At 43.4% G+C, this 25,752-nt stretch overlaps 1 protein-coding gene across 1 annotated transcript; it reads right to left on the bottom strand.

The window, feature by feature from the left end:
• Positions 1-6,501: 6,501 nt before the first annotated feature.
• Positions 6,502-23,388, bottom strand: LOC131932663 (B-cell lymphoma/leukemia 11A-like). Its single transcript, XM_059289602.1, has 3 exons — positions 23,308-23,388; positions 21,708-22,184; positions 6,502-13,304 (listed from the first exon to the last, which is right to left on the bottom strand). Exons 1-3 carry the CDS (start codon positions 23,363-23,365, stop codon positions 11,101-11,103), a joined length of 2,739 nt encoding a protein of 912 aa, XP_059145585.1. The 5' UTR covers positions 23,366-23,388; the 3' UTR covers positions 6,502-11,100.
• Positions 23,389-25,752: the final 2,364 nt, after the last annotated feature.

Here is a 25,752-nt window from a genome sequence, read left to right as displayed (position 1 = left end):
CCCTCATGCCCCCCCCCCCCACCCTTACCTGACCACTAGCCGTCCTAACAACCCCATGTCCTTTCATGTCCGGCAGTCTGTAGGGGACAAAGTGGGCGTGGCGAAAAAAAAATCTACGATTGCGATCTGGCTATAAACTTATTTTATTTTTGCCCGGGGGTGGGGTGGCTTTGTTCAGCTTGACCCATGTCTACATCGGCTGGGGTCAACAAGCGGACAATTCACAAGTCAATTGTATCAACATGTTTTAATATTCCGCGAACCAGAGGTCAGACAATGTTCGTCTGCTCGCTATGTTAAAACACGTGCGACAGACGGAGGCGAGACGCGAATTTTAAAATCAAAACATAATTCTATTGTCTAGATGTACCGGCATCAAATATTGATGGGTCGGCGCAGTGACAGATGCACGTCTGAAACGAAATTACACAGGTTCGAATCTTACAGCATGGCTTTTCATGGACGGTCGGGACTGGGGTCGGTTGGGTTGACTCCCTTCCCAGAATAAACTCGGAGGGGAGGGGGGGGGGGGGTGCCCACGTGTCTGCTTTTAAATATTATCTTTTTTTTTACGGTCAAAACTTTAAAGAATAAGGATAAATAATAGCAGCATAAATCAGATGCTATTTTAATGTAATATAAAAAGAAATTCAGAATTATAGACCACACACACACACACAACACACACAAATCAAATCCGTACATTACATCAGACAACACCCGGATATACACCTTTAACACACATAAACGCCCCTCACACACAAAGACTCACAAAAACACCTCTCATATACATAGACAGAGCAATACACGTAGACATCCTTACACACTAACACACATCGGCCCATACACAAATATTCATCACCGCACTATGACACCCCTTACAAGCATATAGACAATACCCACACATACAAGCCTAGCACAAGTAGACGCTCTGTAAGAAGACACCCCCACAAACAGACACCTCTGACCCATTACAGATTAATAAGTATATTTAACCCTCCTTGTAACATTCGTTTAAGAACAGTTGAAGTGCACTATCGTTGCTTATAATCAACCAAAACCAGTGTTTCTTCCAGACTTCCAGGGGGGGACTTGAAATTTTCGGGGGGGGGGGGGGGCGGTAGACTCTTCGGTGGGGCGGACACTGTTTAGAGTATATATTTTCTATACAAATTATATTAATTTCATTTCGTTCGAGGGGGGGGGGCTTTGCCCCTCAGAAGAGATGCCTGAAAGAAACTCCGAAGAAAACTAACAGCAATTAAGCGATTGCCCATGTGCATGTATGTATACTTGTGTGTGCTATTTCAACAAGAATAAAATGGTTGTATACATACGAATATATCAGCTTTAATAATAAAAGTATGTAACTACTGTCGCCAGATACCAAAAGGAAACAAACAGAAAACATATTACACATATTTAAAAAAAATATGTTTGTTTAAAATAATGCATCAAGTTAACTTATCCTGTGTCTGCTAGTTATCGTTCATGATAGAGTAGCGTCCCTTTAAATATAACCTTTTTACCTCTGTTCTGCATTAACGTACTTGGCGCGTGGAAAAAAAAAGTGTGGTAAATAAAGAGTGCAGAAGATGTAAATATTTAAACAAATACGCCAGGTAAATGGGAAACAGAAAAAAATAGACATGATTTAGGGTGGGGGGAAATATAAAAGGCGAGCTAAAAGCTTGAAATTACGTAAAATAGTTTACAATTTTTATTTGGATACGCGCAACTGTGAAAAAGGAAAAAAAATTACCGGAGTTATCTAACTTTGGCGAGGACAATAAAACCGCGAGGAAGTCATGTGTTAAATCTTTCCTTGTTGCCTTTGAAGCTTGAGCTTGATGGCGGCTGGTGAGAAAATATTTGTGCCTCACGTGACTGGCGGGTATGACGTCATAGGCTGCAGTCAGGGAGTATGGTTGTCCGGCTAGGCGCGGGTATGTTTTTGTGATTTTGTTTATCTGTGTTTGTGGGTGATGCTGTAGGTTTATTAAGGATTTATACGTATGTTTGAGTGGTTTTTTTTTCATATGTCTGTGTCCATATGGGACATCTTGTGATGGTTTGTCTGTATGTTAATTTTTTTGGCTTCTGTTTATATTTGTATATTTGTTTTAGCAAACGTGTGTTGTGCGAATATTTGTATTTTGTTATGCACGTGTGCGTGTGTTTGTTTGTGCGTATTTCTGTGCAGATTTTAAGGTTACGTAGTTGGTTCCTGATTGATTTATCCACCTATCGCCCATCCCCCCCCCCGCCCCAGATAAACACAGAGAAAGGTGAGATGAGACAATGACCCACCTACAGGTTTGTGAGCTGGCTTAAATATCTCTGTGGATATCTTAAGGAGATCGAGGTGGTTGGGAGGTGGTGGGTGGGGGCAAGATGTTGGCGTGGAGGATGTTGGTGTGTGGCAGATGTTGGTTGCTGGGTGGCAGGTAATGGTGTGTTGGTGTGTGGTAGGTATTGGTGTGTTGGTGTGTGGCAGGTACTGGTGTGTTGGTGTGTGGTAGGTATTGGTGTGTTGGTGTGTGGTAGGTATTGGTGTGTTGGTGTGGCAGGTATTGATGTGTTGGTGTGTGGCAGGTGTTGGTGTGTGGCAGATGTTGGTGTGTGGCAGGTATTGATGTGTTGGTGTATGGCCGATGGTGTGTGTGTGTGGTGATACCACGTCTAATCTCTATTAGAACAACAACAGAGGTACTTGATGAGTTATAAAGCACCGAGAGTTAGCTTTGTTCTTTTCGTTGGTCTTGTGGTCCAACGTTGGCCAAATATTTCACTTTCACTTGTAGCTGTAAAGTGGCCAAATATTAAATGTTTACTTGTAGTTTTATAAATGTTTATTTAATCTTTAGATTAATGGCCATCTGGATGTAAATTTAAGGTACATAACATTGTTTGAATCCCTTGATGCCATTTAGATCTCCGGAGCGACATATCCGGTCAAGTATGTAATGATAGAGAGACGGTGTTAGGAAGGAGAGAAAGGAAGGGGGAAAAAGGAAACAATTACATCCATGAGATCCAAGAGGGGAGACTCAATGGCAAATTTAAGTAAGAGATTCCGAAGTCCCGTCACCGAGGTTTTTTTCTCTAACCAGTTTTGACCGATCTTTGTATTTTTTTTTGTTCTTAACTTTCCGTAACTTTACCTCATTTTCTCGATTTAACATACGAAAGCTATATAGGATCGTCATATAGCAATGCTATATCAACATATGGCAATATTACATCTGCAAATTTACAGCATCATACGGCAATGTTACATCAATATCCGTTAATGTACCAACAATACATAAAAACACATTGAAGTAAAATTTATATTTATGTTCATATTAAAGCTGGAAGCTGCTATATCTTTGATGTGTCATTATAATATATTATTATTTCATAAAAACTAGAACGTTAGATAACGTGGAAAGGAACGGGACAGTAAATAATATTTTAGAACATACGAGCCAGCGTCTTTCAATAAAAAAAAGATTATTTCACGGTCTGCGTTGCGTACTGGCTAGGTTTAGTAATCTGACGCGAAGCGCGCGATATTGGGACCTGGAGAGCGAGAAATGACGAGATCCACAGGTGCAGGGGCCGTGAGTACCTCTTGGTGAGATCGTCGCGAAATGAGAGATTCGTGTTCCATCGTCTGCTGGCCAGGCACGGACGAGGGTTGAGGGTGCTGTAGTCAGTTAGAGACCCGGGGGTGGGGGGCAGGGGGACGGGCGTGGTTAATGGACTTACTGATGCGTTTAGAAATACTTAACAGTGCATTGTAATTAGCCTGGTTGTGTCCCTTGAAATGCCAGATAGGTCAGGTCAATTCTAGAAGCGATTTCTTGGTGGACACAGAGGGTGCTGCAAGTGGTGCACACGTTGAGTGGTGCTTGGCTGCATGGTGGTGTCTGAAAGGTGGTATAGGACACACAAAACATGGTATCTGAAAGGTGGTGCGTAACAGAATATGAATAAATGATAGGTGATATGTGATATAAATATGGAATATGATAGGTGATATGTGATATAAATATGGAATATGATAGGTGATATGTGATATAAATATGGAATATGAAAGGTGGTATGCCACAGAAATATGGGATATGAAAAGTGACATATAACAAAAAATAGGAGGTCTGGTGGTAGTATATAAGAGATATGTGGAATATGAAAGGTGGTAAATACAGAAATAATGAAATATGAAAGGTGGTAAAAAATGTGGATTGTGAAAAGTTGTAATAACAGACATGTGGTAAAGACAGAAATGTGGTGGTAAATAAAAGAAATATGGACTGTGAAAAGCGGTGAGTCTATATAACGAAAGAAAGGAATATAAAATGTGGTTTATAAATTAAAAATGTGGAGCCCGAAAGGTGGTAGCTCTTCAAGACCTCTATCCAACTTTCTATTTCATGTGTAATGTATTAAACGTTAGGTTGATTCTGTTGTCCTATCTTTCAAGTGTCCGCCCAAAATGAATGCATATTTCCTAACGTCATCTCTATCAAGAGAGACGTGCTGTAGACACCCAGGATTGTTCCGGAAAGTTCCGATACCACATCCATACCAGCTTGACTCTCAACCCGATTAGCACACGAAAAAAAAAATATTGAGTTCTCTCCCTTGAATTTTTAACTGCTGTGCACTGTAGACGCGATACGGCAAGAGGTGAAAGGATGCTGATAAAAATGTTCCAGCGATCTTGTCCCCTCCAAACAGGCAGTTTATGCTCAAATAAACAGGCAATTTATGACATCAAATAAACAGGCAGTTGATATCTATCGTCACGGTTTCTGCAAAAGTTGGAAACTCAAAGCGGAGATAGAAAAATAACAAAACAAACGAAACTTAGTTGCACCAAAGTTGTAAGCGGGATGTCTTTAAGTAAAGTAAAGATTCCTCTTTAGACCTAACGATATATTCGGAAGATGAAGTGGAGTTCATATGTTTCTTGACCTCGGCATATAAAGGGATAATGTGGTCAGCACTATGCCCAGGCACCTTTACTTTACCTAATGTGAGTTAGGTACCCATCAGAGTTGATTGGACTCAGGGACTTTCCACTAACTTCAACCCGGATTCGAACTCGAAACTACCGGGTTAGTAGTCTAGCGCTCCACCGCTAGGCCACGCCGTCCCATAAGAAAACCTTTAGATACACTTGAAAAGTGAAAAAAAATTATTTTGATTCTGATAGTACAAAGATTGAAATTTACAGATAATTTTCTCAGATACGTAGCTATTTAAGATAAATAAGGTACCATCTCAAAAGACGAAACGTCAAGTGATTTTGTTCCGTTTCAGAATTGATACAACTGAAGGGCAACTTGGCCATGGATAGAAAATTTGAATTTGAGGATATCTGGCAAGGTGGTGCATAACAACACGTTCTTCTGAGAGCTTTGTCTACTGCCGCATAAGGTTTGACTGTGGTGACGTCATTTCTGTAACGCCAGATTTTTGTGAGGACAAAACGTGACCGTCTGTATGAATTTAAGACAATCTGTCTGAAGACAAGACCGTCTAAGACAAGACAGTCTGTATAAAGATATAATAAGAGTGTGCTTGAAGACAAGACAAAGACAGAACGTAATGGCGATTTAAAAAAAAATAAAGTGGACTGGATTATAAACTCCACGAAACGACAGGGCGACATATTTTAATCGGCTTATCTCCTCCTGGCGATCAGACTCGACGTTTCTATACTCCCCCACCCATCCACTCCCTCCTCTCCCCAGTGTTGCAGTGTTCTGAAACATCCCAGACGCCCACCACAACTACAGCTCCATATACCGTGCACTAGGACATCTACACAACTTGCTTGTAAGATCATGTACCGTGCTCTAGGACATCTACACAACTTGCTGGTAAGTGGCTTGTTGTTAAACTCATAGAACCGTCAGGGACAAGAACATCGACACAACTTGAAAGGTTTGGATGTTGTCATGGTTACGTGATGATTAATCCTTGGGTCTAGTCTATGCTGGTGTGTTCTAGCGGTCAAGTCGATGTTGGTGAGTTCTTGCGGTCAAGTAAGTCGATGATGGTCAGTTCTTGAGGTCAAGTAAGTCGATGTTGGTCAGTTCTTGTGGTCTAGTAAGTCGATGTTGGTCAGTTCTTGAGGTCAAGTAAGTCGATGGTGGTCAGTTCTTGAGGTCAAGTAAGTCGATGTTGGTCAGTTCTTGCAGCCAAGTAAGTCGATGTTGGTAAGTTCTTCCAGTCAAGTAAGTCGATGCTGGTCAGTACTAGCGGTTAAGACTATTCACAAATTTCGGTGAAGCGGAACGTTACGTGACTGGGCACGATTTAAGCTGCTTGGCCACAATTGTGTTGACATTAATGGTCAGCCCAGTGACGTCATCGATGACCACCAGTTCTCTATCTTAATGACACCACTGATAAACCCCATCCAAAACAACATACCACATCCACAACAACAAACCACATCCAACACAACAAACCACACACGAAACAAAATAAAACAACCATGGATAGTTCAATATAAACAAACCAGTTTATTTGTTATTCATTTCTCTCAAAGCAAGAATTTTAGTCTACAAGTCAGTCCTGTGCTAATTCAGACACAACAATCAAGGTTGATCGGAGACAGATGATAGATAGATGATAGACCTGACATGGAAAAAAATCACAGACAAAATGATGACGTGAAATAGGTTGAGCCCAGGGTTCACTCCCATGGTTCGTCATCACGCTAGGTGACGTCATCGCTACAGTCTAGAACTGGAACTAAAAATAGACTCACTAATCTTAAGGTGTGGAAACCAAATATTTGTGTGGGGACAAGAAAGCTACAGTAAAAAGAAAATAATATAATTAAGTGTGGTTCTCTTAGTTCGGTAATTGCAATAAGCAATTGTTAATAGATTAACAATGCCAGTCTTAAGCTGGAGTGATAAGAATATATGTTTAAATTATACTTTTATTATTTCTATAAAAATAAACATCTAAAAATATCTCACAAAAATTAACATATTTTCATTTATGCTTTCAAATCAATTACCATTCCAAATATTTTTAAAAAATAAAATTACAATTTAAAAAAAAAAATCCAACCCAGTGTAAAACTAGTGAAGGTTTGAGATTAAAACAATTTTGTAACAATCAGTTGAGATATAGAGAAAGTACTTGTGTAAACACAATCCTATGTTTTCTATGAATTCAGCAACATCAGCTGGTACAATGTGTTGGTGAAAAATAAAACATGAAAGAATGAAATCTAACAGGTTCACAACCAGTTCAAGTTCCTGATTCAAGTTTGATTAACATAAAAACAGTGCCCTCATCTTTTTACTATTATATCCCTTATCTAACCTTAACCCTAATCTATCACTATTAGATCCTTTATCTAACCTTAACCCTAATTGTTTACTATTAGATCCCTGATATCTACCTAACCCTAACCTTTAACTTCAGGTGTTCAGTAACATGAATGAACTTCTAACTTAAATGTTTAGTTACTGTAAACTGATGTGTAACAAGGGATAAGCTAACCCTAACCCAAATGCGTAACTTGTGAAAGTTGTCCTGTACTAACCAAGTCCTGACCAAGTTTTAGTTTAGTTATCTAGTGGGTTGGTGGACAGGGGGGGGGGTCTAAAGAGTCTGGTGGTAATGACCCACCAGGACCCACTCTATTAGTGTTTGAGTTACTAGGGAGCAGAGAAAGCCAATGTGTCTGAGAGGCATCAAAGAGTGTTAGTTCAACTAGCTAGGTTTTTTTTACTCATGGTGTGTCAGGCACAACACTTGGATGAGAAAAAAAAAATTATTTAAAAAAATATGAAAAGCAAAGCAGAGTGTGGGAACATGGGGGGGTATCATGAGAAACACAATCATGGATGCAGATTCATCAAACTGCTAAACATAGAAAAACAAAATCAAAAGTGACCAAAAAAAAAAAAAAAAACCTAAAAAAAAATAATCAGTGTGAACAAATCAGTTAAAAATATGGCACTGTCAACAATGATAGGGGGCGTGGCCAGTCACATCATTCAAGGGAGAGTTACATGATGGAGGGGAGCTGAAGAGATTATACAAGCATGTTTCATTCTGTACATTGATGGACTTCTTTAGTGTTTATGTGTGGCCGATGAAAAAAAAATATAAATGTACGCAAATTAATGAAACAAAATTTATAAAAAAATAATTAGAAAGCAATTATGTATAGTATTATATTATATCAATCTTATATGCATATTATTTATTACATAATGAGAGCAATAACAGAAACAATTCTATATAGAAATATGTAGGCTTTAAGTTTATAGTAAATATATATATATTTATATGTATATATATTTGTATTCACACTCTAAACCTGTATTAGTGGGAAAAAACACATGCAAACTAGTCTTTCATAGCCATTTTGTGTTAATGATCAAACGTTCACCCATAGAAATTATGATTGCATACTGGTGAATCATACTTTCTCTTTGAGACAAACCAAAACAAATTAAAAAAAAATTTTTTTTCTCAAGAAAACAAAAACCAGCAAAAACAAGGAAAAAAATATTTTGTTCTTGCAGTGGTTGGTGGAATGAAGAAAAAAAAAAGACTGACAGTTAGTGGGGAAAGGGCAGGGGAGGGGGGATGGTTTCTGGTGAAATTTTAAAACAACATTCTACTTCATAGTATACACAAACTGACAGGTTCAGTTCTGAATAGAGTCAGAATATTTTGCATGTCCAAATCTTAAAACAACAAAATGCATATTGTAATGATTAAAACAAACAAATAAACAACAAAAAAATAAACAACCTTTGAACTAAAGAACAAAGCAGAAGCAACATAGAAGCAGTGAGAAAATGATTTTTTGTGTGTGAATCTTCTGACTTTGAGGTAAACCAACTGTACAGTGGTGATCAAGAACACAAGTTGTTTTTCTTAATTTATACAAGTAACCCCTGACCTCGCGGACAATTATGGCACCATTGATTTAATAATATGGCAATAGAACAAAATGTACATAGCCTCAGACCATATCATGGCCTGGGCTGAATCAACCAGCTAACTAAATCAAAACATTTGCACAGTTATTAAGCATTTACAGTAAAAAAACATAATTAAAATATAACAACAAAGAAATTAAGTAACCCATATGAAAAAAAAAAGAATTAAATTCCAACTTGCTAGCAAATATTATGGCAAAAACCAAAAGGTCAAGTCTAAAACAACATAAAAACAATACCACATGTAGTCATCTAGTTGATCACAACCAGAGAGCACACAGAATCAATCAATCACACAGCAATCAACGAGCCAGCAATCACTCAGATGACAATCACCCCCCCATACAGCCCTGTAGATCTAGCCTATAGCTGCCTTAAGGACACAGATTGTGCCTGTTGCTAGAGATGGAGGAAGAAACCATGGCAGAGATAAGAAAACCAAAATTATGCCCAGTGAGATTGAAAGAAACAAAGCTAAGACCAAAGTAACAACTTCCATTCACTAACTTCAATTTCTTTCTGCTGTCAAGTAAAAAAAACAACAACAAAGCATTGGAAAATATTTTGCCAACCCAATTATGTTTAGCTGATCTATTATACTTGAATGTCTAACAAAGTCATTATGACTAAATTAATTATGGCCAAGTTCAAGGTTTCCAAAATATTAAGTACACAGATACAAGGGAATAAATTTCGACCATAAACCCTATCACCATTGCCCCCACCCAGAAGTAAAAAAAATAATTTAATATTCATAGAAAAAAAAAGCTGAAACAGGATGGCACATGTAGATAGCACAGGCCCTTCTCATTTACATAATTTATGCAAATGAGCGAGGGCATAAAAAAATTAAACTATGACAATAGGTGAAATCAAACAAACAATGAGAAACATGTTGAAATAATTGAAACAGCAATCACAATAGGAGGAATCTTAAACTCTAACAACTAGTTGAGAGGGAGTGGGGGGTGGGGCTAAATAAAGTGGGTCCCAAAGTAAATAAAACAACTAGATAAAGCAAGAATACACAACAGAGTTACCTAGCTATGTTTCCATCACAGGGAACAGGCCCTATACCAGTTAACATGTACACAGGCCCTTTGTAAGACCCCTGCTGGGCTTGGTAGCTCAGATAATGAGACAAAGCACTACTGAACATTCTGGACAAATAAATCAACAACAGAACAACAGAAAATGTGATTGGGGGATGAGATCTCTCATGTAGTCTCCACCTTGCTGGGGCTAACATTGCATGCTACTCTGTCGACTGGCAAAGTAGGGGCTGAGGCTCAATGGGCCACAAGGGATCTAGTGGCTTATTGGGCCTCCAGGCTCAAAGGCCATAGTGGCTCAATGGGCCACACAGCCCATATATGACTCCACTAACAAGAGTTGATGAGCCTGTAACTTGTGGCTCATTGGGCCTCAAGATTTGTATATGGCACAAAAGAAAAAAAAAAGTTCTCCAGTGAGCTGGGATGGCTGTAGCCCTGCATAAAGCATCAAGAGGATGCTGAGTATTTCTAGAACATGTCAACATAGGGGGCGCCACCAGGCCATTCTCAAACACCTGGCAACTTGCAGACCATCCTGTCTCCATGGTAACCCGGCACTGTTAGACCAGCGCCAATGGACAGGTGAACCCAGCAGAATGTCAGATTCAGATCATGGTGTACACTGTCTAGCCTACAGGATACAACGCCATTGCCAGAGAAAGTAAAAATTCAATGTATAATAATATTATTATATAATATATATATATATATTTTCTTATGGTCATATGAAAAAACTTGCATCCATAATGGAGGGAGAAAAATGGCACAGGAAGGGGAGATATTTACAACCAGTGGATTATGGGAAGCTGGTTTTTTTTTTAAAGTGTAAATATTTCAGCCACATATATCTTGCTGTCATTCAGCTTTACAAAAAAAAAATGTAGCGCCATTATCCAAAAAGGGGGGGATGGGGGGCGGAACTTGAATGAATATACTCTATGGAAATATCATAGAAAAGTAAATAAACAGATTATGCTTGGGTAACAAGAGGCTGTGTGAGTCCCTGGTGGTAGATCACAACAAAGAGAGGAAAACAGGGTCCACTGCAACAAGCTGGTCTAGGAGCTGCTTCAGTACACACCCGAGGCTGCGTCTGACTGCAGGCTCATTTCCCCGTTGGATTCAGAACTCAAGTCTCCAGACTCTGAAGTCAAAAGTCTGGCATTGCGGTTCTCAACACACTTGCGCATGTGTTTCTCCAGGGTGCTGGGCACGGAGAAGGGCATGTTGCAGAACTTACACGTGTACACGTCTTTACCCAGGCGGCCGTGCGTCTTCATGTGTCGGGTCAGTTTGCTGGACTGAGCGCAGGCGTAGCTGCAGAGGCTACACTTATAGGGCTTCTCCCCCGTGTGGGAGCGTCGGTGCACTGTCAGGTTGCTGCAGTTTTTGAACACTTTCCCACAGAACTCACACGTGTCGTTGCGCCGGTTCTCCTTCCTGGGCGGAGTGTTGAGGCCGGAGCCGTTGCTGGGCATGAGCAGGTTGCCGGTGGGGCTGCTGCTGGAGCTGGAGGTACCGCGGCGGTGTGAGCTGGGGTAGTTGGGGGGGCTGGCCAGGTTGGGTTTGAAGAGCGAGGGGATGCTGGGACTGTCAGTTTTTAAGGCACTGCTGGTGGTGGCCACACCTGGACTGAGGTTCAGACCGTTGTGAGCCTCCGGGTTCAAGTTCAAATCTTGGGAGAATCTGGGCGGATAGCTGGGAAAAAACAGCCTGACTGGGTTGTCTGGGTGATACCAAGGATAGGTGCTCCTGTACAGAGAGGCTGCTGCAGGGTCCATGCCCCGTGATAATGTATCAACAGACGTGGCCCAGTCTCTCTTCAAGGATTTACTCAGAAGGTCGGTGCCACCAAGGAAAAGGTGATCTTTTTGTCCAGATTTTTCAGAGTCCTTCTCCAGTTCTAGCTCGCGCTTGACCCCTGTCCTGGGGCTCTTGGGGCTGTCGCTGTTGGCCGAGTCCTGGCTGTCCCGGCTGTTTCTGTCCTCCACCTTGTCCTTGCTGTTCTCCTGGCTCTCAGCCAGGGCCGCCTTGAAGGCCTCGCTGTATGTCTGGATGTTGTTCAGGCCAGAGTTCTTCATCACTTCGCTCAGCAGGCTCTCCACGGGCTTGGCCTTGAGGGACAGGTCATTGGGCAGCTCGTCGCGGGCCCCTGGCAGATCGTCGCGAGCATCGGACTCCAGCTTGATCTTCTTCGCCACATGCCTGATCTCGCCAGGCTCTGGCGTCGTCTCTTCGTTGCCGTTTGCTGCTTTCTTCAGCTTCTCCAGAACCTCCCTCTCCTCATCGTTCATTTCTTCTTCACCCATGTCATTATCATCCATTTCCTCATCTTCTTCCTCCTCTTCTTCTTCATCATCTTCCTCCTCCTCCTCTTCTTCATCTCCTTCCTCTGCTTCCTCTTCTTCTTCTTTCGGATGAATGGCACCACTGGGCGACGTTGCGCCTTCTTCAGTTTTTGTGGCGTGTGTCTTCATGTGTCTCTTGAGTTTGCTCTGCTGCGTGCAGGCATGAGGGCATATAGAACACTTGTACGGCTTTTCGCCTGTGTGAGATCGCCGATGTACAACCAAATTGCTCTGGAATCGGAAAGACTTGCCACAGAACTCGCAGGATTTCAACTTGGGCGCCAAGCCCGCGGCCGTGGATAAACTTGAACTCCTGGGAGACGAGGCTTCTAGAGAGGGACTTTCAGGCTTGGATGAGTTGGGCGTGGCTGCGATGTTGGGGGGTTGGCTGGACGTGAACTGAGATTTGGAGACCACGGGGGAGCTGGCCAGCTGCTTGAGGCGCATCGAGTAATAGTCATAGTTGCTCTCGAACGCCGGGGACAGGTGGGCGCGGGTTCGGTCGTACGAGGTGAAGGTCTGGTGATCGAGTCCCGATGAGCCGCGGGGGTAGAGCTGTGGACGCAACCTGTAGTCTGTGATGATATCAAAGTCAAAGTTGCCTCGGGAGAAGGGGCTCAGGGAGGTGGGGTGGGGCATGCGGGTAAAGGGGGAGGCGAAGGGGTTGGGGGCGTGCACGGGGAAGGGTGAGGCTGAGCCGCCACTCCCGCTAGAAGACACAGATCGGTGGTCCATGCCTGACCGAGGCGAGGAGGCCACGACGAGGTCGATGGGGGAGATGGGTACGGGCGTGGAGGCAGCTGATGGCGAGTGGTTGGATGAGTTGGTGTAGATCTTCATGCCGTGCTCCTTCTGGGCGTGTTGCAGCAGCGCCCAGGCCGAGGTGTAGGTGCTGCGACATGTCTCACATACAAATCTGGACGGTTCTGAAACAGAGAGGAATTTGTTACCAAAACGTCAACACATACATTTACAGTTACGGCATTTGTGTGTGTGTGTGTGTGTGTGTGTGTTATTCTAATGTCCACATCTATTTAAAAAAAAAAGTAAAGTTTAGGGAAGTGATCGTGTCAACAATAACCGATGTCAAAGTAAAAAAAAAAAAAATAATCCGCTAACCGCCAGCCGGCTCGCCCCAATACTTAGCGGGGCGAGGTCGTTGACCTAGAGGAATTTAACTGGCCACATGACCCATACAACAGGTACAAGCATCTTGGTTAACCTACATAAGCACCAGTGGGTTGGGGGAGAGGGAGGGGTAAGGGAGGAGATACTAACGACCGCGGTCCATCATTACGCCCGCCCCACCTCCTGCCCATGTACATTTATTTGTAGGAACTTGCACGCATCATAGACTCTATAGCTGTCAACTGGTCCAATGTTAGTGTTTTCTACATCATGAACCGACCAAATGTGTACAGCAGACCCGAGAGAAAAACTCGATAGACTTCAACCAAAAAAAAAAATACATACGGTGACCAGAGGAAAAAAAAGGTGACTGAAAAAGTAACAAACAATAAGGAAAAAATATAAGACTGATATTTTAGAATGAAATAGAAATCAAACTCTATATTAAGCTGGGCTAATCAATAACTCAAGGATATTATTAGGTCGGCGTGATTGAAAAGGCGTGACGATAAAAGACAAGCGTGAATACTGTTAACTGTTTGCTTATCTTCACATGTAAGCAAACAGAGGTAGCCCATCAACGGGAGAAAACCCCATCCTGTTAACACGTCTCTACCCACTTGCTTAGTCTAATGATGTGCTATATAATTCATGGATTAACTCCCCTAGCAAAGGTCGGCCGATGGCTGTGATGTACGCTAGTGATTCCACTAGTCTGATTGTCGTGTGATTGCAGATTAACTAATTTCGCGATATCAGAGCAGGATAGTCACCGATAGTTCGTTTGAAGTGCACTAAAAGCACTCGACCATGCGCTCACACACTAGATAGCATATGATATGAAATTACAATTTATTAGTGGGACAGTGTGTGAGTATTTGTGTGAAAAGTGGTCCACACACACATCCATACAACTGAAAGGTGCCCACACCTACAATATTTTCTTTCACGCCCCCCCCCCTCCTCCCTTTTAATGAACATGTGAGGTACATAAGCTACACACAAACAATATGCGCATATATAAAATAGCGCGCCCTCACACACACTGGCACTTCTGCAACACCCCCACAAACAATATACTTTCCCACACACACCTACAATATACCCCGCCAGCAAACACGCACAATGTGTCCTCCCCCACCCTATCACACACACATACTTGCCCCCCCCCCCCCCCTCCCACCAATGTGCTGTGCTAGCCACTGACGCCGAGTGTATAAATAAAGCCGAGATGGCGGGAAACTAGGCTACAGCCAGTTTACGGGTGTCCCAGTTTCGCCGCGGCTGCAAACAAACGAATGCCAATATTTCACCAGGAGCGGTCAGCCTCGTTAGAATATTGTTCAGATTTTCATCTCGGCCCACTAGACTGTGGTTACAGTTAACATGGGCCCTACAGCACTGTATATTTTACACAGTAGTCACAACGTAGCGAATTATGGTAGGACTAATTCCATGTTATACAAACCACAATAATGACAGCTAAAGGTGCCAGTCATTGTGTATGGAGTTTAAACCAAACCATTCATACTTTTTTTTAGTGAGCCTTTCCTTCTGACACTTGAGACACATGTAGCTATGAATATCAACAGCCTGTATATGGTGCTTATTCAACCTGAACGGGTAATGCCCCCTCCCCCCCTCCCGTTTTGACGCCCCCATGCTGTCTCTTGTTCCTATGGTTTAACTGTCCAACATCTACTATAGGAAGAAAGAGTCACGAGCTAACAAAGCCACTGATTAAAACCCCAGTGAATCCGCCCCATCCAGCAGACCAACCTACGTAATAAGCAGGGGAGTCAGGCCAGTCCAGGTTCTACTGGCCACATGCGGGCTGACCTAGTTTCAGGTCAGATCAACATTGCTAATCTCTGGAGCCAGCCTGGGTATCCTGGGCTGAAGGGGGCGCCAGGTCTGGCCTTAGATGACCTCTACTGACTCACGTCGGCTGGCCCAGACATAACGTTAGGCAAGATCTCAGGCGAGCAGTTCACGGCACATTGGCACCCAGGTACACAGGATGTAACCCCCCCCCCCCCCCACCACACCACTGTGTCAGGTTACCTGGGGGCGGGGAGAAAATACCATCGGTCATCTAGGTCAATTGTTTTTAGCCTCTCATCCTACACCAATAGGGCTAGCAGAAATACTTCTAAAGTTGTAGCAAGATTTGTAGGGAGAAAAAGCTACGACTACAACCCTATTTACAAGATACAGAAACAACACAGCATAATTTGTGGCTACTGCAATAATTGTATGGTTGAGTGTAGTGTGGACTAGCAACTTGCCAGTGACATGTAAAGATTGCACTAAATAAAAACACGAGCCAAATGTGTGGTTGCCACAACGGCCTTCACACACAGGGGCTCTCAAATAGTTTCTATTGTGTTTTCCTGACGGCGCCTCAGTGGAATGTACCCGGGGGAGGTACCCACACATTCAAGGGGCCCTAACGTCCTCGACTTTTGTCCCGAGGTATGCGGGCATCTACCCCTGGCCGGGCTCAAGCTACCCCAACAATACACGCGAGTTGACCCGGATCTGTCCAGGTGACAATAGAGCATGGTAATTATCAAAGACGCTTCTAGTCTACACTTTCTGGCATGTTAGCAGGCGTCAGTGATGCTGGAGTCTGGGGGCGTGTATTCAACTGACGCCGCTATAGCAAGATCTATTAACAGCTTCAACTGACGCCGCTATAGCAAGATCTATAAACAGCGTCAACTGACGCCGGTATAGCAAGATCTATAAACAGCGTCAACCGACGCCGCTATAGCAAGATCTATAAACAGCGTCAACTGACGCCGCTATAGCAAGATCTATAAACAGCGTCAACTGACGCCGCTATAGCAAGATCTATAAACAGCGTCAACCGACGCCGCTATAGCAAGATCTATAAACAGCGTCAACAGACGCCGCTATAGCAAGATCTATAAACAGCGTCAACAGACGCCGCTTTAGCAAGATCTATAAACAGCGTCAACTGACGCCGCTATAGAGAGAAATATCAATGGCGTCAAACAGACGCTGGCCTAAAATACTGACCACTATCAATGACGTCTTGACCCCCAGGAAATCCAACGCTAACAATCTCGCCTGCTATCTGAAAGATGTTCGTTAACCTAATTCCAGGCGTGGCTAGCGGCCGACGGTGATGGACCCAGGCTTAGGCCATCTACGGCTTTGTGTTTTTCAAAAGTCGGAAACTAATTATTCTCGGCCGTCACCAGCGTCCAGTGGCCGGCCTCGCGTGCACGCAATGTTTGTGGGCCGGCTCAATATTGGGCTAGCCAGTGATTAACCTAAATCACTGGTTGGCATGGAAGCCACTTTTAAAACTCATTTCCGTCTATCTACTGGACTGATGGGGAGGGGAGGGGGGAGGAGAGAAAACAGTTCACACTTAAAGGTGAACTCGTGTGTAGGACACAGAAGGAAACAGTGACGTAACAATGAAGTGTGTGTGTGTGTACTCGCTACACGCGGAACTATGCCAGATTTTGTACACGCCGAACAAAGAAGTAAAACAAAAAACCTCCAACGTTATGCAGCTATTGGTCAGGTATGCGTGTGGTGGTGGTGGGGGGGGGGGGGGTACAATCAATCTGGTCCCCACAACAGGTCAGTGACCCCTGAAATGACCAGCACAAAGATTGTTTGTCTTGACATTTCAGCTGGTCATATGTCATTCGGGGTCAAGGATGACACGCTCATAAGGTTGAGCCAATCATCACGACAAATTAGGGCCCTAGAAGTGGATCGGGTCTGGGCGTGGGGTGGGGGTGTAAACTATCTCTGTAGAGCTGACCTATATCTAATGTGGTCATTGCTCTTTCCCGGCACTGATAGCGTCCAGTGTCTGGGTGTAATTACAGTCTGGCCAGGGGAGACAAGGCAGATATACAACATAGGCAGAGATAGGCCGTGCCATACATACAGACATGAGTTCTATATTGGGCTGGGGGGGGGGTCTAGATGTCTGGGTGGCGTTTGTCCAGTGTGAGTAATGTGGTTAAGTCAGAATAAACACGACATGGCCCATGTGGGTGGTACAGCCACACAACCACACGTGTAACTTGTGGTCCATGTGGTCTATCCACACGTGTAACTTGTGGTCCATCCACACGTGTAACTTGTGATCCTTGTGGTCCATCCACACGTGTAACTTGTGGTCCATCCACACGTGTAACTTGTGGTCCATGTAGTCTATCCACACGGGTAACTTGTGGTCCATCCACACGTGTAACTTGTGGTCAATCCACACGTGTAACTTGTGGTCCATCCACACGTGTAACTTGTGGTCCATGTGGTCCATCCACACGTGTAACTTGTGGTCCATGTGGTTTATCCACACGTGTAAATTGTGGTCCATGTGGTCTAGCCACACGTGTAAATTGTGGTCCAGGTGGTCTAGTTACACGTGTAACTTGTGGTCCATGTGGTCTATCCACACGTGTAAATTGTGGTCCATGTGGTCTAGCCACACGTTTAACTTGTGGTTCATCCACACGTTTAAGTTGTGGTCCATGTGGTCCATCCACATGTGTAACTTGTGGTCCACGGGGTCTAACCACACGTGTAACTTGTGGTCCATGTGGTCTAACCACACGTGGCCAAAGCTTACCGCGGCTTTGTCTACGTAACAAGGTGTCGAGGCAGACCATTCCTCTCCACGCAAGAATTATCTCAGGTCAAGCGGGGCCAGATGTCGGAGCAGAAACACACGGGGCTCGGCTGGGGACAAGCGCAGGGTGGGGAGGGGGTGGGGGAGGGAGAGAAACCTATCTAAGGTCAGGCGCATAAGCCTTTGGGCTTTCGGAATTTCCTTGGGCCGCCGTCTTCCGCAAATAAATACCATCTAGCCATGTACATGGCGCAGCCCCCCTGGCATTCCCCGACCTGTGATGCAAGCTCACGTCAAAATTAACCCACATGTGGCCAGCATCTACTAGACGTTACCAAAGAATCCCACAAGAATTTTCAGGCGAACCACCACTTTTTTGTTTGTTTCAGGGGGCATTTTCTTTTTCTTTGTAGTCAAGGAGTTCAATAGTAAAGAGGGTACCGTTTTATTTGAGCTCTAAGGAATTAGTTCACATTTGACTTACAGGAAAATAAGGAAGAGGATTATGCTGAGAACGCTATACATAAAAGTTAATAAACATTGAAGTAACCGTTACTGGCTAAAGATTGGAGTTAACGTTGAAGTAACCGTTACTGGCTGAATATTGGAACTAACGTTGAAGTAACCGTTACTGGCTGAAGACTGGAACTAACAAAGATAGCAGACGTTCCACCCGCCATGGACGTTCCACCCCCCTCCCACCCCCACGCCGGCTGGGCAAGCGTGGAAGGATGTCAAAAGCTTGGCCCATCATCCACAAAACCCGTCTGTTATCGCACCGTTTGCCAACAGACGTAACGACGGTTCAGTCTTTTTTTTTCCTTCTTTCTCTTGAACTGTTGGCGTCAGGGGCAGATAAGTGGCGGAGTCAGCAGCTCAGTAAAAGAAGGGGGAGGGGATAGTTAGAACAAAACTAAACTCTAGAATACTCCAACCCCCACCCCAGCTTGTGTCAATGAAGGACGCATGCACGCGTGCTAAGTAATTGTTGTCTACTTCAAAAACAGTTTTCCGATAAATAAAATGCATTTGTCCCAGTGATCTCAACCATAACAACACTTTGGCCTTTAGATCTAGAATCTACCAACTCCAAGAGTCCAGCCGTCTGATATGTTACTAGAAACTGTATCTAGTTGTCTTCAAATAACCGCGGGTCGAGACACCTTGCGACAAATGTTGACAAAAGACAGACCCTGAGTATTTCTTAAACCCCGTCCCCCCACCGAATACATACAAGGTTGCAGTAAATTAAGGCAACGCCTTCTATTGCACATGAAACATCAGACAGCGAGAGGAGGGCGCCCCAACCATCTGACACGACTAAGACTTTAATATGGGCCCACTAAGCTGAATCGGCAAGAAAATCTGGCCGAATCCCGTCATATGCATGCCAGTCTCTTCCTGCTGGAGAGAAACTGTGCAATCTGGCAAGCGGATTAAGGTCAGTGTAAGACTGGGCCAGTGTGGCGGTCATTAGTTCCGGTACGTGCCCACCCACACATCTACATCTGGTGGTGAGTAATTAGGGTGTGTGTGTGTAGGGGGTTACTTAATATTACAGTCTATGTTTGTTAAAAGATGATGCACGCGGCACAAGACTGCTCACGTTCATGCTAATTTGGGTGTCTCCTGTTGTAACAGCGCTCACAGATGACGTCTCAGCTGGGATTAAAATCCCTTTCAATTTGAATGTAAATGATTGGAGAGTGTCAACAGTAGGGTGGGTCCACTGACAGGGCGTGTGTCTATATTGGCCACCATAATCCTGCTGACGTGCCACGGGGAGCCTGGCGCTACTTGAGCCACGAGCAACCTGTTGGGGACACCAGGAGCTCGAGACATATCAGACCAGGGCGGTGGGAGATCACATTACAGGGGGGGGGGGGGGGTAAGGAGGGGAGGGAGGGATGAAAGGGAGAGGGGAATTGAAGGAGGGTAGTGATGGTGAAACTTGTAGTTTCACTGCTTTCCAATGTAAGGGTCATTGTAATACAGGAACAAGAATAATCCAAAGAAATAGGGTTTCTATTTGAAGGTGTTGCTTATATTTCAAGTATAAAATAAAACACAGGGGAAAAAACTTAGAAACAGTAGCTCTAAAGCTAATAAAGCACAAAGAAATTTAAGAAAGTACTAAGAAGTAGAAGTAAAGCCTATATTGCCGGTAAAATCTTCAGCACCAAGAAATATAAAAGGAAAATAGCAAGTAGTAGCACTAAAGCTAACATTACCAGTACAAGCACAAGGAAATCTAACCCTAAGATGTGACAGAACAGACCGGTCGATAAAATTGGGGGGAGCACATTTCATTGGTCATCTTTCTTGTAGCGAGACCGCTCGATACAATACTGGTGGACTAATCTGAAGGGGTTACCAGCCTCCCAGCCAATGGTCAGTGCTTACATCATTACATCGCCGCTGCTTCTCATGCCCGCCTGCTGTGTAATCATGACACGACGAAGACTATATCTGTCAGACCCTCACGGTCGCACTACCTACAATCACAATGGCTATCTGACTAACAGCACGGCTCTAGTCCGGCCCGTCCACACCACTGGGCGTCGACTAACGCAATAGCCGGCGTTCGATAAACTGACCATACAGTTAGGACCGTCCGATGCACTACAGATGACGCTGACCAATGGCCAACGGCTGGTTAGTTGTACAGAATACAGCAGCGCTATCAGAATCCTGATGCCATTCCAATGGCCAGGGTGGATATACAAATTTACAGCAGAGAAAATGACACGTAGTTGATAGAAATTTGTTTAGCCTTGATCCTAATTACAGATTGCATAACACGTCAAGTCTTATAAGTGTTGAAGAATTTTCCTAGGAATGTTGAACCAACTGCGCTAAGACTTTGAGCAAGCAAGAGAGTCGTGAAATAACACCAAGCTTACACCATCACAAGGGAGATTGTCTTGTGGTGTCGTTGGGACGATTCAACAAAAAGATGAGCAAGTAATGACAATGTCATTTCTAATGGGGGTAATTAGAACAAAGCTCGATCGATGTTCGAATCAGGTCAGTTGGATACTCGGGAGGGGTAAGGGTGGGGGTAGAGAGGAATCACTTAATTAGGTTTTAAAAAAATAAATAATTTAGGGTCCACTAATTACAGGGACAGCTCTCTACAGCGCCGGCAGTGGAATGGCGACTGTGTGTAAAACAGAAGGATGACCCATGTGTGGACCCGGGGAGGGGGGGTGGGGGGCTGGTGGACCTTGAGGCTACTCTCTGGACACTCACACTAGTGGGCATTTTTTTAATCTGACCACTGGAGAAAGGTCAATATCGTTAAGCAAATATAACCAGAGGCTTGTCCATCCCAACTGTAGGCCAATGTAGTTGACACTGTTTGATTGGAAGGGGACTGATAATATGGCTAGGTTAGGGTGGGGGTGGTCAGTCAACATCTATAGATGTTTTATTCGATCTGGTTAATAATTGAATATAATTTAGTGTATGAAGTCAAGACCTGATACTGAATAAATTATAAAAACGTATTTTAGTAGAAAATGTGGGGTGGAAATTGTGTAGTGTATATTTATCAGTGTGAAGAAGAGCTGCTTACCTGAATGTATAGTGTTAGACTCGGCGTCAGCGACTTGCTTCTGACGCAGTGGAGTCCGGGAGGTCCTGTCCTCCCGCCTCCTCCTTTGTTCGTGTCTCTCCACAGCCTCCCCATTCACCAGGCTGTTGTGTCCTGAGGTATCCATAGAGTCCTCCTCGCCGTTCTCGTCTTTGTTATTGTCCTCACTCGCCTCGTCCTCTTCCTCCTCATCCTCCCCCCTCCGAGACGACGACTTGGACACGTCGACGCCCTCGTCGTCGTTGTCCTCGTCCGGGTCGTCGTCGTCGATGTGGTCGCCGTTGTGTTCGTTGTTGTTGATGCCGCCGCCGCTGCCCGGCTTCCGGCAAGGTCCGTCGGCCGTGTCGACATTTTCCTTGTCGCAGCACTGCTTCTTGTGCTTGATGAAGAGGACAATGTCCTGCAGGGCAAAGCTGGTCTGGCAGTCTCCGCACACCAGTAGGTCGTTCTCCTTCTCCACTGAAAGTACACAGGTCACGTGATGAGGGGCGGGGCAAACTGACACGGACTAGGGTGGGGAACAACATAGGGGAGACAACAACATGCTATAATAAAGGTATAGTTTAATCTACTCGATAAATAATTACATTTATACGACTATATCAACAAAGTTCATTTCAAACATGCAATGTATGTAATAATCAACATCATGAACTTCAGACGCATTTCTTAAATACAATGAATTAATTAGGGGTAAAATAATTAAAATTCAATGTCATAACATTCCATGAAAACAATAGGCTAGACCATACAATACTTTAACTATAGTGTTGTTACATAATATCTACAGTGGTGCTACATCAACATTCGATGCGTGCCTCGTGGTAGTAGCTGTAGTGGTGTTACAAAAGTAATGATGTGAACACAAGCAGTGGTAGTATACACAATACGTTAGTAGGCAACAGGCAGCGATGTTAGTGTGTGAAGCAGTTAGAACATGTTAGAGTACAGTGTTACATTCAAGGCTAGCCACAAGTGATATCACATAGTCTCCACAAACCGCACCGTTTGTCTCAACAAACCACACCGTTTGTATCCACAAACCACACCGTTTGTCTCCACAAACCACACCATTTGATCACATCCATATCTGGTTTGTTTTCTTGCCAATAACAGTTTTCAATTGGACATGTAAACAAACTTTGAGCAAAGTCTTATGATATTTAGACATCTTGCGTAATGGTGGAGAATAGAAATAATCTACTCAAGTTAATAGTGATAGTAATAAATGAGCAATTACTGGTACATAGCTAGAAATGTTATACAATTAATATGATATTCACACATTAGCAAAGTTTTAATTTTCCAGCTTAGAGTCAGGTATGTAGCCTGTGAAAGGTTATTTTAAAAAGTGTAAGAAAATCGGCTGTGTTAACACAATTAAACAAAAAATAAAAAGCGAAACAATTAAATTTTTAAAATCTGTTAGAAGTAATTTGTAACAAGTTGAGTTAGATTAAAAAAAAAAAAAAGCAAATGTAATGCAATGCCAGAAGAATAAATACTTGTACATGAAACAAATCTAGTTGACTAGCCTAACTATAGCGCAGCATGTGCCTTGGTTACTGGCAATAAAACAAACCTCGTTCCAGGTAGGCATATAATGTCCGCAAGAGAGCTAGGCTTTTGCTGGTGCCCATGCACCATAGATCAGCTTCCAACTCCACTGTGAATAGACCAATACATGCATGCTAATTAAGCTGCTCGCCACCAGGACAGGTAGTAGACATGTGTGTGGGTGAGTACATACTACATGCATGCTGCCAGCGCTGACCATAGGGTAGACAGACTTCATGCCTATAGTCAGCGCTGACCGTAGGTTAGACAGACGTAATGTCTACAGTATGCGGTAGACAGACTTTATGGTCAGCACTGGCCACAGGTTAGAAATAATCTACAGAGTATGGTAGACATACTTCATGCCTGATGTCAGCACAGACCACAGGTTAGACAGACTTTTTCCTACAGTCAGTACTGACCATAGGTTAGACAGACTTTTTCCTACAGTCAGTACTGACCATAGGTTAGATTTACATAACTAGTGTCAGCGCTGACCATAGACTAGACAGACATTTCATGCATGCTTATAAAATGATACCGCCCACTGCCAACAACATAAACAGCTACTGATGTTAGACTAGAAAATAAAAGGTACATCCAGCATGCTAGGTAGGGGTTAACAGAGGTTCAAAGGATAAAATAGAAACAATCACATTCATGGACTCATCTACTCTACAAATAAATTCTTTCCTAAGTAAATCTATTTTACATGAGTGTTTTATATTAACGGGTGAAGGGGGTTAGATATCAAAATAAATCCTACATCTAGATAATTAAGAATTTATATAATTACAGTATTGTGTGTATGTTATGAGTAGAGTTTAAATACGTCATCGTAAAATGGTGAGACATAAATAGCAACGGAAGTTGGAATGTTTATTTCTAAGAATAGATATCAGAAAACCCAGCTGGTATATTTGAAGGGATGCAACTCGTGTATGTTTGTTCAAGCAATAATTCCATTCAATAAACACAGCCAGCGGGAGATGAGTCGCACAAATCCTATATTACAACTCGGGGAACCACAACATCAACAATGTTTTTAGGCAATGGAATGGCTAATGTTACACTTGTAAATACTCAGCTAAAACCATATTAGAGATTTATTTTACAAGTAGAAAAACGTCGATTAAAAGCAGTTCATATTTAATAAATAAAATAAAATAAAAAACAACTGAAAGATGTTAAATGCTCTATAAATTCTGTAAACAAAGGCCCGTAAGTGAAATGGTGGTCTGACTTACTGTTATTGAGATAGAATCGGCGAATATTGATGAACCATCTGAGTAACATGGACGTTAAAACAAAGTGATTATCACACACTAAAAAACCATCACAAAGTCAAACTTGCTAGAAATGTTTTTTTTTAACACTCTTTAAACGCACAGTAACACATTTTCAATGAATGAAAGCACTTTGAGTCAATCCCAATATTTGTGTGTGTCCAACTCAGGGTTGGTGTAAAGTCCGAACGAGAAAGTGCAGCAAGTCCGAGGTGTAAGAAAGTGTAAACACTCGGTGGTCCTCACATAACGTTATCTCGTTGGTCGGCCAGCTAGTACTAACTGACTGGCATCGGGGCGGCATCACAGTCAGGCTTAGCGCCGGCTGGCGACTTGATATGCCTGGACGTGGACCCAATGGATGGACTAACCGGCCGGCGACCGCGCGAGAGGCCATCCCACCCCTCCTCCCCGCCTGGCCTCCCGTAACCCCCGGCTCCCACCCCGCCTCCTCCAAAACCTGAGGCGACTCCGCTCAAACGTAACGCTGGTCCATGGTATACGGCAGGACATCCAACTGGACGCTTGAAACAAGATAGGAGAGAGGGACCTAATGATCAGATGAGAGAGAGGGACCTAATGATCAGATGAGAGAGAGGGACCTAGTGATCAGATGAGAGAGAGGGACCTACTGACCAGATGAGAGAGAGGAACCTAATGATCAGATATGAGAAACATGGACCTAATGATCAGATGTGAGAAACAGGGACCTAATGATCAGATGTGAGAAACAGGGGCCTAATGATCAGATGAGAGAAACAGGGACCTCATGATCAGATGAGAGAGAGGGACCTAATGACCAGATGAGAGAGAGGGACCTAATTACCAGATGTGAGAAACAGGGACCTAATGACCTAATGACTATGTATAATCAACTTATAGAAACATTTACAGATATCACAATGTGCTGGTTTAAACTGACCACCAGTACCCACGTGATCAAATGTCCATTTCCCCAACACACAAGGTTATGACCTTGACCTCTGAACACCAATAAGCGTATACATGGCCATAAAGGTAGCCAGTTTGACCTGTGATGGTCGAATGATTTTCGTGCAGGTAGCATATTAAAAAAATGGCCAGGGTCAAAAGGCTACTATCGACCCACTGTACTGTGTACACCTAAATGAAGCAGTGGACAAACTATCAGCGAGTTACACATTTCTTTTTGAGTAAAAATAACT

Source organism: Physella acuta, unplaced genomic scaffold, assembly GCF_028476545.2.
Source record: "Physella acuta isolate Inbredline_101_S28 unplaced genomic scaffold, ASM2847654v3 ptg002249l, whole genome shotgun sequence".
In the NCBI taxonomy this organism is placed as follows: domain Eukaryota; kingdom Metazoa; phylum Mollusca; class Gastropoda; family Physidae; genus Physella; species Physella acuta.
The sequence above is the reverse complement of the archived record's forward strand: the minus strand, read 5'-3'. Positions and strand labels throughout refer to the sequence as shown.